This window comes from Oryzias melastigma, linkage group LG9, assembly GCF_002922805.2.
Source record: "Oryzias melastigma strain HK-1 linkage group LG9, ASM292280v2, whole genome shotgun sequence".
In the NCBI taxonomy this organism is placed as follows: Eukaryota; Metazoa; Chordata; class Actinopteri; order Beloniformes; family Adrianichthyidae; genus Oryzias; species Oryzias melastigma.
Window position 1 is genome coordinate 5,690,258 of NC_050520.1, and position 12,616 is coordinate 5,702,873.

At 35.0% G+C, this 12,616-nt stretch overlaps 2 protein-coding genes across 3 annotated transcripts in view; one reads left to right on the forward strand and one right to left on the reverse strand.

The window, feature by feature from the left end:
* cenatac (centrosomal AT-AC splicing factor) overlaps positions 1–4,395 on the reverse strand; it is a 5,948-nt gene extending 1,553 nt beyond the window's left edge. Inside the window, exons 1-8 of one of the 2 annotated variants that reach the window (XM_024275112.2) lie at positions 4,139–4,395; positions 2,865–3,031; positions 2,649–2,747; positions 2,504–2,570; positions 2,280–2,342; positions 982–1,049; positions 778–892; positions 666–696 (exon numbers count right to left, since the gene is read on the reverse strand). In XM_024275112.2, the coding sequence (XP_024130880.1) occupies positions 666–696; positions 778–892; positions 982–1,049; positions 2,280–2,342; positions 2,504–2,570; positions 2,649–2,747; positions 2,865–3,031; positions 4,139–4,255 (727 nt within the window). In that variant the 5' untranslated portion in view covers positions 4,256–4,395. Of the gene's footprint in view, positions 1–665; positions 697–777; positions 896–981; positions 1,050–2,279; positions 2,343–2,503; positions 2,571–2,648; positions 2,748–2,864; positions 3,032–4,138 lie in introns of both variants that reach the window. The other variant, XM_024275111.2, reaches the window with a different exon arrangement.
* A 21-nt stretch (positions 4,396–4,416) lies between these two features.
* Positions 4,417–12,616, forward strand: part of LOC112148102 (zinc finger protein 729) — a 12,813-nt gene continuing 4,613 nt past the window's right edge. Inside the window, exons 1-6 of the mRNA XM_024274902.2 lie at positions 4,417–4,711; positions 4,844–5,599; positions 6,307–6,978; positions 8,785–9,569; positions 11,055–11,162; positions 12,286–12,520. Coding sequence (XP_024130670.1) covers positions 4,540–4,711; positions 4,844–5,599; positions 6,307–6,978; positions 8,785–9,569; positions 11,055–11,162; positions 12,286–12,520 — 2,728 coding nt within the window. The 5' untranslated portion in view covers positions 4,417–4,539. The remainder of the gene's footprint in view (positions 4,712–4,843; positions 5,600–6,306; positions 6,979–8,784; positions 9,570–11,054; positions 11,163–12,285; positions 12,521–12,616) is intronic.

Sequence of the window (12,616 nt, forward strand, 5' to 3'; positions counted from 1 at the left end):
CTTTGATCATGTTTAGATGACATTTTTATCATTTCGGGTTTTCATCCTTTTATTAAAATCCCACCAAACTTTGAGGATTAAATTATATTAATTAACTGGGACTGTAAACATTAACAGACACTATTAATCAAAACAGAATTAACACATTAATGTCATGATAGGTTAAATAAAGCATCAGTTCAGAGAGAAAGTTCACCTCTAAACACTTGTTTTTTTTTCCAGAAGATGAAAGAAAATGTTTGAAAGCGGCCTGTGCAGTGATATAGAGCTGATATATTAATAATCTGATTTTTTTTTAATCAATTGACAGCTTTAATTAAAAATAAATGTTCTAAATGTAGAGTTTTGTCTGTAAATTTCATTTTGTGACTATTGGCAGATAATAAGTGGTCAGCAAATACTGTAACTAAAGAAAATAATGAATCACGATTAATTGTGATTAATTTTTTCCCCAGTTTCGATTAATTAGTAAATTTTTTGAATAGATTATTGGCTCTAAAATTAACATATTTTATTTATGTTGAAATACAGACACCACTGCAATAAAGTATTGAAACTTTATAGCTTCACTAACAAAAAACAAGCACTTCATAAATAAAATATAATCTATATAATAAACGTATCTGACATGGCTGTGTTAACTGAAAGAACCAAACAACTCTCACCCGTATGAACATTTCCACTGTTTGATGAGTCCTGGAAGAAGAGAAAAATACTTATTGTTTAAAACTAACTAAAATAATATTTTTTTCCCAAATGTAACAGCATTCCCTGTACCTGATAACCTATAAAAGTCAAGCCTTGTTCTGGTGCAGACCATGGCATCTCAACCATCGAGTCACCGACACCGCCCCTGAGTGGATCCGCTGAATCTCGATGTGGAAACTGAGAGCTACTTAAAAAAAAAAAAAAAAAAATAGGATGTAAACTTAGAAGAAAACACACAAGGATGCTTTAGCAGCACCATTACATGCTGGTTACCTTGTAGAGGCTTGTGTAGAAACGGCAACGCTGGTGGTTCCATTAGGCAAGTCCAGCTCTTCATCGCGCTGACATTGATTCAGGAAAGGCCAACAGTGGTTCACAGAGAAAATCTGATTCCTAATCAAGCTTCACTTCAGCTCACAGTTATAGTGCTTTCACTCAACGGTTAGCAGGAACAGAAACTGTTTCATCTCTTTTATCGTGTGATTCTTCTGCTCCTTTATGTATGTTTTTCAGCACATAAAAACTTAATCACACTTTCAGCGATTTTAGCAATCTTGCTATCAAAACGTTCAGCTCGTTCAGGACATTACTGCTTCTATTTTTGGTATTCATAAACTTTATAGTTCTTTACATATTGAGCAGAATACACCCCAAAGGAAATGAATGGGAAAGCCTTCAAATTCAGCATTTAAGTAGATTAGTAACAAGTCTTTCAATATATTCACGGGCTATGTATACATCTTTCATAGTAATTAAAAAAAAAAAAGGAGTTTAGCTTCTATTTTAGCAACAGGCTAACGTTTTTGGCTAATTTGTTACTTACTGGGGTTTCTATAGGCTATTTTAGAATTTAGCTTCTATTTTAGCGACATGCTAACATTTTGGCTAATTTGTTTTGAGGTTTTTTGATGCTAATTTATATTTTAGCTTCTATTTTAGCAACAGGCTAACATTTTTGGCTCATTTAGCTTACTGATGAATTTTAGGCCATTTTGGAGTTAGCTAGTATTTAAGCAATGAGCTAGCTTTTTTGGCTAGTTTGACATCTACTAAAGATGTTGGGGTTAATTTGGAATTTAGCTCATACTTAAGCAAAACTAAATATTTTTTTGCAAAATTGGCATGTATTAGGGATTTTTAAGCAATTTTACTACAATATATTTAGAAACTTAAAGTCAACTTCAGCGCTCTTTAATAGTTTAACGAAATTTCCAGTCTTTTAGCAAATTTAACACAGTGAAAAAAGCCTTCACACCAGCATTATCGCAGATATTGTAACTTTTCTAATTTTATCAATCTTATCAGGAAACTATTTACATAAAAAATTATGTATTCGGAAATTTTTACATTTTGCTAATATGTAGCCGTTCTGGAGCAGAAATTATGTTCTGCTTGGACTCCGATTGGCCTAAATTTTGATCATTTGTTGGGATCTGAGATTAATTCCAGATGATCGGTGCTCTCGTAAATTGATTTGAATAAAAAAACAAAGACATTTTTATGCTTAAATAGAAAACACAAACTTAAGGCAACAATTGTGGATACTGCCACTGCATCACTGGAAAACAAACCTCTAAAAGAGACTCAAAGACCTCCTGCCGGTGCTTCTCCTGGGCCCGGATACAAGCAGCTTCCTGAAGACGAAATACAAAAACCAAAACTTCACTCATGGAAGGCGTTCAGTCAAATCACCTCCTATGCTCAAAGTAGAGCATTCAAGTGGGATCTTAAATACCAATTGTGACTCTTTGTTTGCCCACTAAAGTATAAAGTTATGAAAATTCAGCTGCATTACCTGTTTAATAAAGTCATCCTCCTCCTCTACAAAGGTTTCTAAAACATTTGCCACTTCATCTTTAAATCTGAAAAAAATATATTCATTATAAATATATTTTAGCTTAATTTCAACATTAACTTTTGCTCTCACTGACTCGTTTTACCTCTTAATTTCCTCGTCTGTGATGAGAACTTTATCTTTAAGCTTCATGTCAGCTTTATTATCCCACCAGAACTTGTGAGTATTCTTCTTATGTTCTTTACTGAAATGACACACGTTGCTAATTACTAATAGATCAAAAAACTCAAACAAAAAGGTCAGGAGGTTGATTAATTGAATTGAAGAACAAAAATCTATTAAATTAAAGTTAGTAACTCACGTAGCCATGTGCTCCAAGACGCCTCCAAACAGCACAGTCATCTTGTCATCGGTCACATTTTTTTCAACTTCGGCCTCACAGCAGTAACACCAGAACATTTCTTTGTGCTGAATACAGTCAAACTTTTCCACTTGTGGCTTTTTGATTGTTCGACGAGCTTCTTTCACCTGCAAAAAAAAAAAAAAAAAAAAAAATCAATACATGAAATGTGCTATACAAATAAACTTGCCTTGCCAATAGATTTCAAAATAAACAAATATCCAACTGTCCCATTTGTTTCCTTTGCTGAAGTGAGAGTGTGGTATTTTGGATCATTATGTCTTATTACCCTCGATTAATTATTTAAAAATCTGCATATTCATTGAATATGCAGTAAAAATAGGAACAAATAATTACTAACACAAACTGTGACTTACATAAATCATATATGTACTAAATAATAAACTCTATTAAGGTTTAAAACTTTATTTTACTTTTAAATATGTTAAGTATGTTTGATGCAACTGTTTTTTTTTTTATTGTTTTGCTTTGAACAAACCTATAAATGAATGGAAGATATACAAGATAACTGTAACTTCCCTCGTCTTTATGCCATCAAAGAAAAGGATTTTATGGCTGTTTAAATCTTAAGAAGTATTAAATAATAAAATAAACTTAAGTAAAATAAGTAATAGTAAATCCAAGAAAAGTTTTATATGTAAGCTTCTTAAAATAAAAAGGAGACACACAACAAGAAGGGGGGCATATTATTTTAAAATGTATTTTATTTGTAGCTATATTTATAATATTGCTCAAAAAAGCAGGTGATAAATGACTCTTTAAAATCAATAAAATTACTTTAGATTGCAGAGAACAATAAAGGGGGCAAAAACAACCTTTTATTTTAGAAAACGCATTTCTCTATTCAAACTCAATGTGATTCTTGAATTTTATTTTGAAGGTTTCATTTCCTGTATCTCCAGTCTCATTTCCGTTACTCGGACGACATTATTTTCCATTTTCAGTCCTCAATTACATTAAGGTTAAAATAAGTGTTTATTAATCCCGAGAGTTTCGATAACGCATTTAAAATTATCTGTACTTTTAAAACATTTATGGGCATGGAATGAAAAATTAACGTAAAAACGAAAACACTCGTAATGTTTATGCATTCGGTTGACAGCTAACTCATTATTTCAAGTTTGGGAATAAATGTTCGGATAATTTTTAGGAATATCTAAAAAGAATAATCAGTACAGAAGTATAAGCAGTAAAAACATTAACTAGTAACTTACCTTTTCTATGAATTTCGTCAGTACGACTCTGAGTCTGCTTTGATGCTGTTTTCCGAAAATGTGTTTCTTTCCAGAAAATGTCGTTTGTCGGCATATGTTGCAGTAATGCGTACCCATTATGAGTCCGTGGAGTATCCGAATAATAAATTCAGAGGATTTACATTTTTTGTAGCGCTAAAGACAACGCTTTAGCACGTTTGTTCACCCGTATCATTCTTAACCGAAGAGCTAAAATGCTACTAAGCTAACCCGGAAGTGTCCCACTTAGTAATCTTTCCCCTTAAAAATAAACCTCCTTTGGGTCGTAGGACCTTTTAGTGTGTGACACAAAACGGAAACAAAACAAAACATTGCAAATGAACCCCCGAGTCTAACTTAAATATTAGGTTTAAGTTAAGACAATGGCAAAGGTTAATTGTTTGAGAGATTTTGTGAACGAGCGACTAACTGTGGCGGCTGAAGAAATAGTTAAATTCTTTGAAAAAACGATCTTCGATTATGAGAAAGAGATCAACCATCAGCGAGTGTTGCTGGCCGCCGTCTGCAAGCCACAAGTAAAGTTACACCGTACAGGTTTGTGTTAACCTTTTACGCCCTTTAAAATTAGAAAACGTGTTTTATTTTAGCATTTATTTGAGTGAATTGTTTTATTATTATTTTACTGCTTTTATTTGAGGTAAATATTTTGTTCCTCTTTCTACTCAGTAGTCCCAGAACAGTTCTTTCATGTGAATGAGAGGCAGACGGAGCTGCAGGCTTGTATCCAGAAGAAGAAGTCTGGTTTGGACCAACAAGACTCCAAATTTCTACAAGTGAAAGAGGAAAGTGTTGACCTCTCGACCAGTCTGGATAAAGAACATAATCAGGAGACGGACTCTACTTTCCTGGCTGTCAAATCTGATAAAAGCACAGCTGAGACTTTCTCTACAAATCCCGTCAAATCTACAGACAAAGAGTCCATAGACTCCATCTTGGTTCAAAGTTGTGAAATTTTAAATGCTGGGTTGAAGGACTCGTGTCTACCTGAAACAGATCAAGCAGGAATCAAAGCTGATAACTTGGAACCAACTGAGAAAAGACGAAGCAGAAGAGAGAAGAGAACTCCCCTTTTCCTTCACGCAGGTAAAAAGTGTGAATTCAGATGTGAGACGTGTGGCAAAGCCTTTCCATTTAAATCCAAACTGATCAGACACCAGAGGATCCACACGGGCGTGAAGCCCTACTGCTGCAGCGTGTGTGGCAAACGCTTCAACCAGACGTCCATTCTGAAGGTTCACCTGCGGATCCACACGGGCGAGCGGCCGTATTCATGCGATGTCTGCGGGAAGACTTTCAACCAGAAGTCCATCCTGAACGTTCATAAAAAGACTCACTCTTTGGAGAGGCCGTACGCCTGCGACGTCTGCGGCAAAAGATTCTTCCAGAAAGCCAGTATGGAGGCTCATGTCATCTGGCACACAGGTGAGAACCTTCCTGCTCCAGGTAAATGTCTCATGTTTGATGAGCCAGCATTTGTTTTTACACGTTAAGATGTTTTATTTGATCATCCTTTAGATGTTTTTACATTGTTATGAAAGCTACAAATCAAGGATCTTGAGTTTCAGATTAATGTTTCATGTGTTTGTGTTTTTATTTTAACAAAAAGAGGCAAATTTTAGTTTGTCAGGTTAATGGGAATTATGTTTTCAGAATGCAAAATAAAGGCACTTTTTGTTACCTTTTGTTTTGTCTAAAAACAAACAAACAAAAAAGTTTAAATGTAAAGATTAAAGAAAAAGCCATAATTAAAGATCAATGTTTGTGTTTTTCAAATTTTTCTGCATTTCTGTTTAGTTCATAGACGACAACAAAATGAATCCAAACTGGGTAAATGCGTGAAAAATAAATACAAGCTTTTTTATTCATGCTAAAAGTAAAACCTTCAAGTTTACAGAGTAAAAATGGAAGCTAAGTACCACCAAGAGTAAACTTGAGAGTTTACACTGACTGATGAGGACATTTGTGGCTTGAAAAGCTTTAAAAAGTAAAAGAAAATGTCATTTTTTTAAAGCAGCATCCTTAAACAAGTTTTGCTTTAGCAATATTTATCACCCTTTTTTTCCCCCATAAAATTTAAATTAAAAAAAGCATACACAGCCATCATTCTGTTCTGTTGTTTTATCTTCCAGAGCTGGCACCGTCTTTTCTCAAAGAGGAGGATGTTTTCCATGACCAGCAGCTCTTTAACCAGCAGAAGAGGTCCAGTCTGAGTCAAAGTGACTCCCAGTCTCTCCAGATTAAAGAGGAACAGGAGGACCTCTGCGTCAGCCAGCATGACCTACAGCAGGACCCGGACGCGCTGGTTTTGTCTCTCTCGTGTGGTAACAGTTACCACAGCGGTGCTGAAACTCTGTACCTGCATCCCGGTGAGCTTCAGAGTTCAGGGAAGTCCTTGGATGAGTCTGATCACCGAGCAGACGGGCAGAAACACCAGTTCAAAACTCCTTTCACCGCATTTGAGGCTGAAAAACAGGAGTATAAATGCGAGACGTGTGGGAAAGCGTTTCAGTTTAGGTCGAGGTTACTGCGACACATGATAATCCACACCGGCGTGAAGCCGTTCAGCTGTCACGTCTGCGGGAAGAGGTTCAACCAGAAATCCATCCTGATCGTTCACCAGCGGATCCACACGGGTGAGCGGCCGTACCCCTGCGACGTCTGCGGGAAGAGATTCAACCAGAAGTCCATCCTGAACGGTCATAAAAAGACTCACTCTTTGGAGAGGCCGTATGCCTGCGACGTGTGCGGCAAAAGATTCTTCCAGAAAGCCAGTATGGAGGCTCATGTCATCTGGCACACAGGTGAGAACCTTCCTGCTCCAGGTAAATGTCTCATGTTTGATGAGCCAGCATTTGTTTTTACACGTTTAGATTTTATTTGATCATTCTTTAGATGTTTTTACATTGTTATGAAGGTTAAAAATCACGGGAATGATGGGAATTATGTTTTCAGAATCAAAATCAAGACACTTTTTGTTACTGCTAAAAAAAAAAAAAAAAACAAGTTTAAATGTAGAGATGAAAGAAAATGCCATAAACAAAGATCAATGTTTGTGTTTTTTAGTTCATAGATGACAACAAAATGAATCCAAACTGGGTAAATGCCTAAAAATTAAATACAAGCTTTTTATTCATGCTAAAAGTAAAACCTACGAGTTTACAGTGTAAAAAAGGAAGCTTAGTACAGGTAAACAAGAGAATAAGCTAAGAGGAAGTTTATTTATTAAAACAATTCTGAAGTGTTTTTTTTTTATTTTTTATTAACAAATTCATCATTACATGTCACTCTGAAAATTACAAAACAAAGTGTTGTAAAATCTTACAACCAACATACAATAATAAAGTCTGAGCAGCCAATAAGGGAATAAAAACATTATGCAAATTGAAAAAAGTAAAAATTAACTAAATAACATATTTTTAAGGTATTGAAACAACCCGAAGTTGTAAAAATTGAAAAGGACAAAGCTATTAGAGTAAATATGCTGATAACTTATGTCAAAGTTTCAACGAATTTTAATTTTCTTGTTTTTGAAGAGATTGACATGAAAGATTCAAATTGTTTTTTGGGGAAAAAATGGGGCTGAAAAAAAGAGCATTTGTGAATGAAAAATGTCTCTAAAATTATAAGATTGTTAAACAAAAGCTCAATTCTTTATCTTTATTAATGCAAACAAATTGAAAATCAATATAGGTAAATGAAAGAATTGTTTTTTTTTGTTGAAATCCATTTGTATAAATCTTTTAAGAAATATTATATATAATTATCCTGGATATTAAATCTTAACCTTTAAAATTCTTTACATGGATGTATGTTATTTATTGTTTTAAAATGAATTTTGTTTCATTTTGGGACGTTAGGAAAACGAATAAATGTTCTAATTTACGTATTTATTTATTTAAACTTTTTTCATCCAGCAAATACAAATTAAGAACAGCATTCTTAGTTTCAACTGTGGCCTGGCAAAATGCAAAACCTTTTGAGGAAGAAAAAAAGAAAGACGTTACAAGAAACAAGAAATAAAATTGAATAGAATCAGAAATAAACACATTCTAGAATCATTGCAATGAGTAACAACAGCATTCGTCTTTAAAATGGTCATTAAGATGGTTTTAAAATCTGTTTCTTTTGGATAGAGTCAGGAAATTCTAAAGGTGTCTAAAAGCTTGACACTTTTATCTATTCAGATTTATAAAAGATGGATTTTAGTTTGTATAAAACAAATTTATTGTTCCAAATTGTTGTGGACAATTCTGAAGGTGCTCAAGTTTAAGAAAAAAATACTTTTTATTATTTAAAAATATGCCTCTGTATGTAAATTTGAACAGAATCCATTTGATTCTTACATTTTCAATGAACATTTGCAGTTTCTGACATTTATCTTAATATCTTAAAAAATTTAAGTAACAGATATTAAAAAAAAATCTTTTTAAATTTTATTGAAATTTCAAAAAAGCACCTTCAGAAGTAAATCTATTTGACACTAGAGTTTACACCAACTGATGAGGACATTTATGCTGGAAAATCTTTAAATAAGTAAAAACCGTCACTGTTTTTAAGCAGCATTCTTAAATTTTTAGAAATATTTCCCACTTTTTTTTATCTTCCAGAGCTGGCACCGTCTTTTCTCAAAGAGGAGGATGTTTTCCATGATCAGCAGCTCTTTAACCAGCAGAGGAGCTCCAGTTTGGGTCAAAGTGACTCCCAGTCTCTCCAGATTAAAGAGGAACAGGAGGACCTCTGCGTCAGCCAGCATGACCTACAGCAGGACCCGGACGCGCTGGTTTTGTCTCTATCGTGTGGTAACAGTTACCACAGCGGCGCTGAAACTCTGTACCTGCATCCCGGTGAGCTTCAGAGTTCAGGGAAGTCCTTGGATGAGTCTGATCACCGAGCAGACGGGCAGACACACCAGTTCAAAACTCCTTTCACGGCATTTGAACCTGAAAAACAGGAGTATAAATGCGAGACGTGTGGGAAAGTGTTTCAGTTTAGGTCGAGGTTACTGCGACACATGATAATCCACACCGGCGTGAAGCCTTTCAGCTGTCACGTCTGCGGGAAGAGGTTCAACCAGAAATCCATCCTGATCGTTCACCAGCGGATCCACACGGGCGAGCGGCCGTACTCCTGCGACGTCTGCGGGAAGAGATTCAACCAGAAGTCCATCCTGAACGTTCACAAGCGGATCCACACCGGCGAGAGGCCGTACTGCTGCGAAACCTGCGGCAAGACGTTCACCCAGAAGTCCATCCTGAACGGACACAAGATCATCCACACCAGCGAGAGGCCATATTCCTGCAAAGCATGCGGCAAAAGTCTCAGGAGTCACTCCAGTTTGTCGGTTCACATGAAAACGCATGCGGGTGAGCCGCAAAATGCCAATAAAACATGTTAAAGAAACTATTTTCATTGGAGTGGGTCTTTAATTGTGTTTTCTGGATTCACACACAATCGGAGCTTCATCAAACTAACCTTCATATAGTGATTTTCCTGCTCCTTTTCGTACGTTTATTAGCACGTAAAAACTCAAAGACATTTTCAGCGATTTCCACAATCTTGGTTTCAAAACGTTCAGCTTGATAATGACATTACTGGTTGTATTTTTGGTATTCATAAACGTTTTAGTTTTTGAAATGTGTCCCTTCGGAAATGAATGAGTCTTCAAATTTCAAAATTTTAAGTAAATTAGCAACAAATAAATATATTCCTGGCTATATTTTAATATATTATTGTAATTTTCACAAAAAAGTAGCAGTTTACCTCTTTTAGCAACATGCTTAGAGTTTAGCTTCTATTTTAGCTTCATGCTAACATTTTTTACTAATTTATTATCTACTTTTTAAAACTCATTTAGATTTTAGCTTCTATTTTAGCTTCATGCTAATGTTTTTGACTAATTTATTATCTAATTTTTTAAGCTAATTTAGAGTTTAGCTTCTATTTAAGCTTCATGCTAACGTTTTTGACGAATTTATTACCTACTATTTTTAAGCTAATTCAGAGTTTAGCTTCTATTTTATCAACAGGCTTATATTTTTGACCAATTTAAATTACCGAGGAATTTTAGGTTATTTTGGAGTTTAGCTAGTTTAAAGCGGCTAGCTTTTTTGGCTAATTTGGCATCTACTGAGGTTTTTGGGGCTAATTTGGATTTTAGCTCATATCTAAACAACATACTTAATATTTTTTTTTTTTGCAAATTTGGCATGTATTATGAATTTCAAAGCAATTTTACAACAAATGTTTCAGAAATTTAGGTTAACTTAAGTGCTCTTTAATAGCTTTTTAATGAAACTTCCAGTCTTATTGCAAATGTAACATTTTTGCAAATAGCCGTTACATTTTGACCAAATCCCTTTCAGCAATAAAAGATAATTTCATCAACATCTTCAGCAAAAAGCTTCAGTATCCTCAGCGACGACTTTCAGCAAAAAGTATTCACACTAGCATTATCACAGGTCATGCAACTTTTCTAGGGGAAACGGGGCTGCTGCTGCCGTTTACCTGCATCAGGTGTGAAGCTACAGAGAAAACTAGCAAGATGATCCTGAGAAAAAACCTGTGCCGTCAACCTTTTCCTGTCTTCATTTAACTTCTGCTGACATTTGTTTACCGTCTGTCTCATATTTTGTTTTTTCAGATGATCCTGAAAATCATGATGGATGTTTCTGTGCCTAAAAATCTTCTTGTAGATAAAACCTGTTCTCTGTGAAGTCAAGTTCACCTATAATGTTGCAGTTTGTGTTCCATATCCGCACTTTATTTATGTTGTAAAACAATCTTTATTTACAGAGTGCTGTTCAAACAGAAACTCAAAGTGCTGCTCAATAAAAGGGAAAAACAGAGCTCGTCTTCCTTCTGCTTTCCAACCCCTCAGATCCTGAAAGCACGACTTCAGCATCAGGCTGAGCTCAGAAAATGCGAACATAAGGAGCCAGCAGAGTCCATTAACCCGAGTGGAACCCAGGATCACTGCGGCGAGCTGGTCCGTCCTTCACAGCAGCAGGCGACCCAGAACGAAAAGAGTCCCACACAATAAAACTTAACATGACTAAATAACATTAAAGCACAATAAACATTTAAAATGTATAATAAGGAATTGGAGTCAGGTGAAAAAGCTGAATTTAGAGCCTTCTCTCCAACAATATGTTCATACATTTGAACCTTTTATGGAACAGCATACTTAAAGTTTACCATGTTTTTAATAAATATTATAAATGCTTATTAAAAACTAAGCAACGCCTATAATAAATGCGTAATAATTGTCTTTGTTTTTGCAGTTCTATTTTTACACATGGGTTATGTTTTAGGTTGGTCAATGTGGATCTGGGAGGAAAAAATATCAAAACAAGTTCTTGGATAGAAAAAGGTTAATAATTTTAAACTAAAATGTTTAATGACTAAATGACTATGCATTAGAAAGCTAAATTTGTCTTAAACAAAAACATAAACTGTCCTTGATATATTTTTTAAAATCATGTTTCTTCTGCTCTTATGACTTTTCACCAATTTTATTGAACAAAAACATTGATAAAGTGGCCTGTTTTGCATAAAAATATTTATAATATATATGGCAAGGAAAATTGTTCCCTTTTTCAATAGATGTGTGCTTTTAATGCACATAAAGAGACAATTTTAACAGTAAATTAAATTAGAAAAATTGTATTTTAACAAAAAGGAGGCTGCACAGGGGTTATTTATGCACATTGCTTCAGAGATTCAATCCTTTAAATTTGCAGCTGAAGGCTGAATCAAAAGCATTAATATATTTGGATGCTCACAACAACTCTATAAATGAGGTGAAGAAAAGCATTTCTTTTTATCCTTTTTCCTTTAAATTTATTCTTTTGTGTCACGTTTGTTGAATATTTGTTACTTAAAGAACTTACCCTTCATTTAAAAAAGTTTTAGGGCGTTGTGATTGGGTTAAAATGGTAGAAATTGGGAATTCTCTCTGCTTGTTTGTTTGGACACCAGCGCACTATCACATCATCTGTCCTGCAGTACTCCTGAGTGTCCAGAAGATGGCAGTAACATAACACCAACAATTTAAGTTCCCCCAAATTGAAATACAAAGAAGAAGACGCTTCCAACCAGGAAGTAAATAGAGGCGAACTTTGTTAAAGTTTTCTTTTTTGCTACTTTATTTTTACATGTTTATTCCTGCAACTATGTATCCAGCCCAAAGCATGCGCAACTTTGTCTGTGATCGTTTAACTGCGGCTGCGCGGGAAATAGTGGGAGCTTTTGAAAAGAGGATCGAGGATTATGAGGCAGAGATCGCTCGCCAGCGCAGAATGTTGGACACGGTTTTCACACCTGAGAAAAAGTTTCACAGGCCAGGTACGCCAACCTCCAAATCTGAACTCAACAGTCCAGTCAGTGTCCGTGAATGCCGTCCTTTTCACATTTTATGACCACAGTGGTACCGATCAGAAC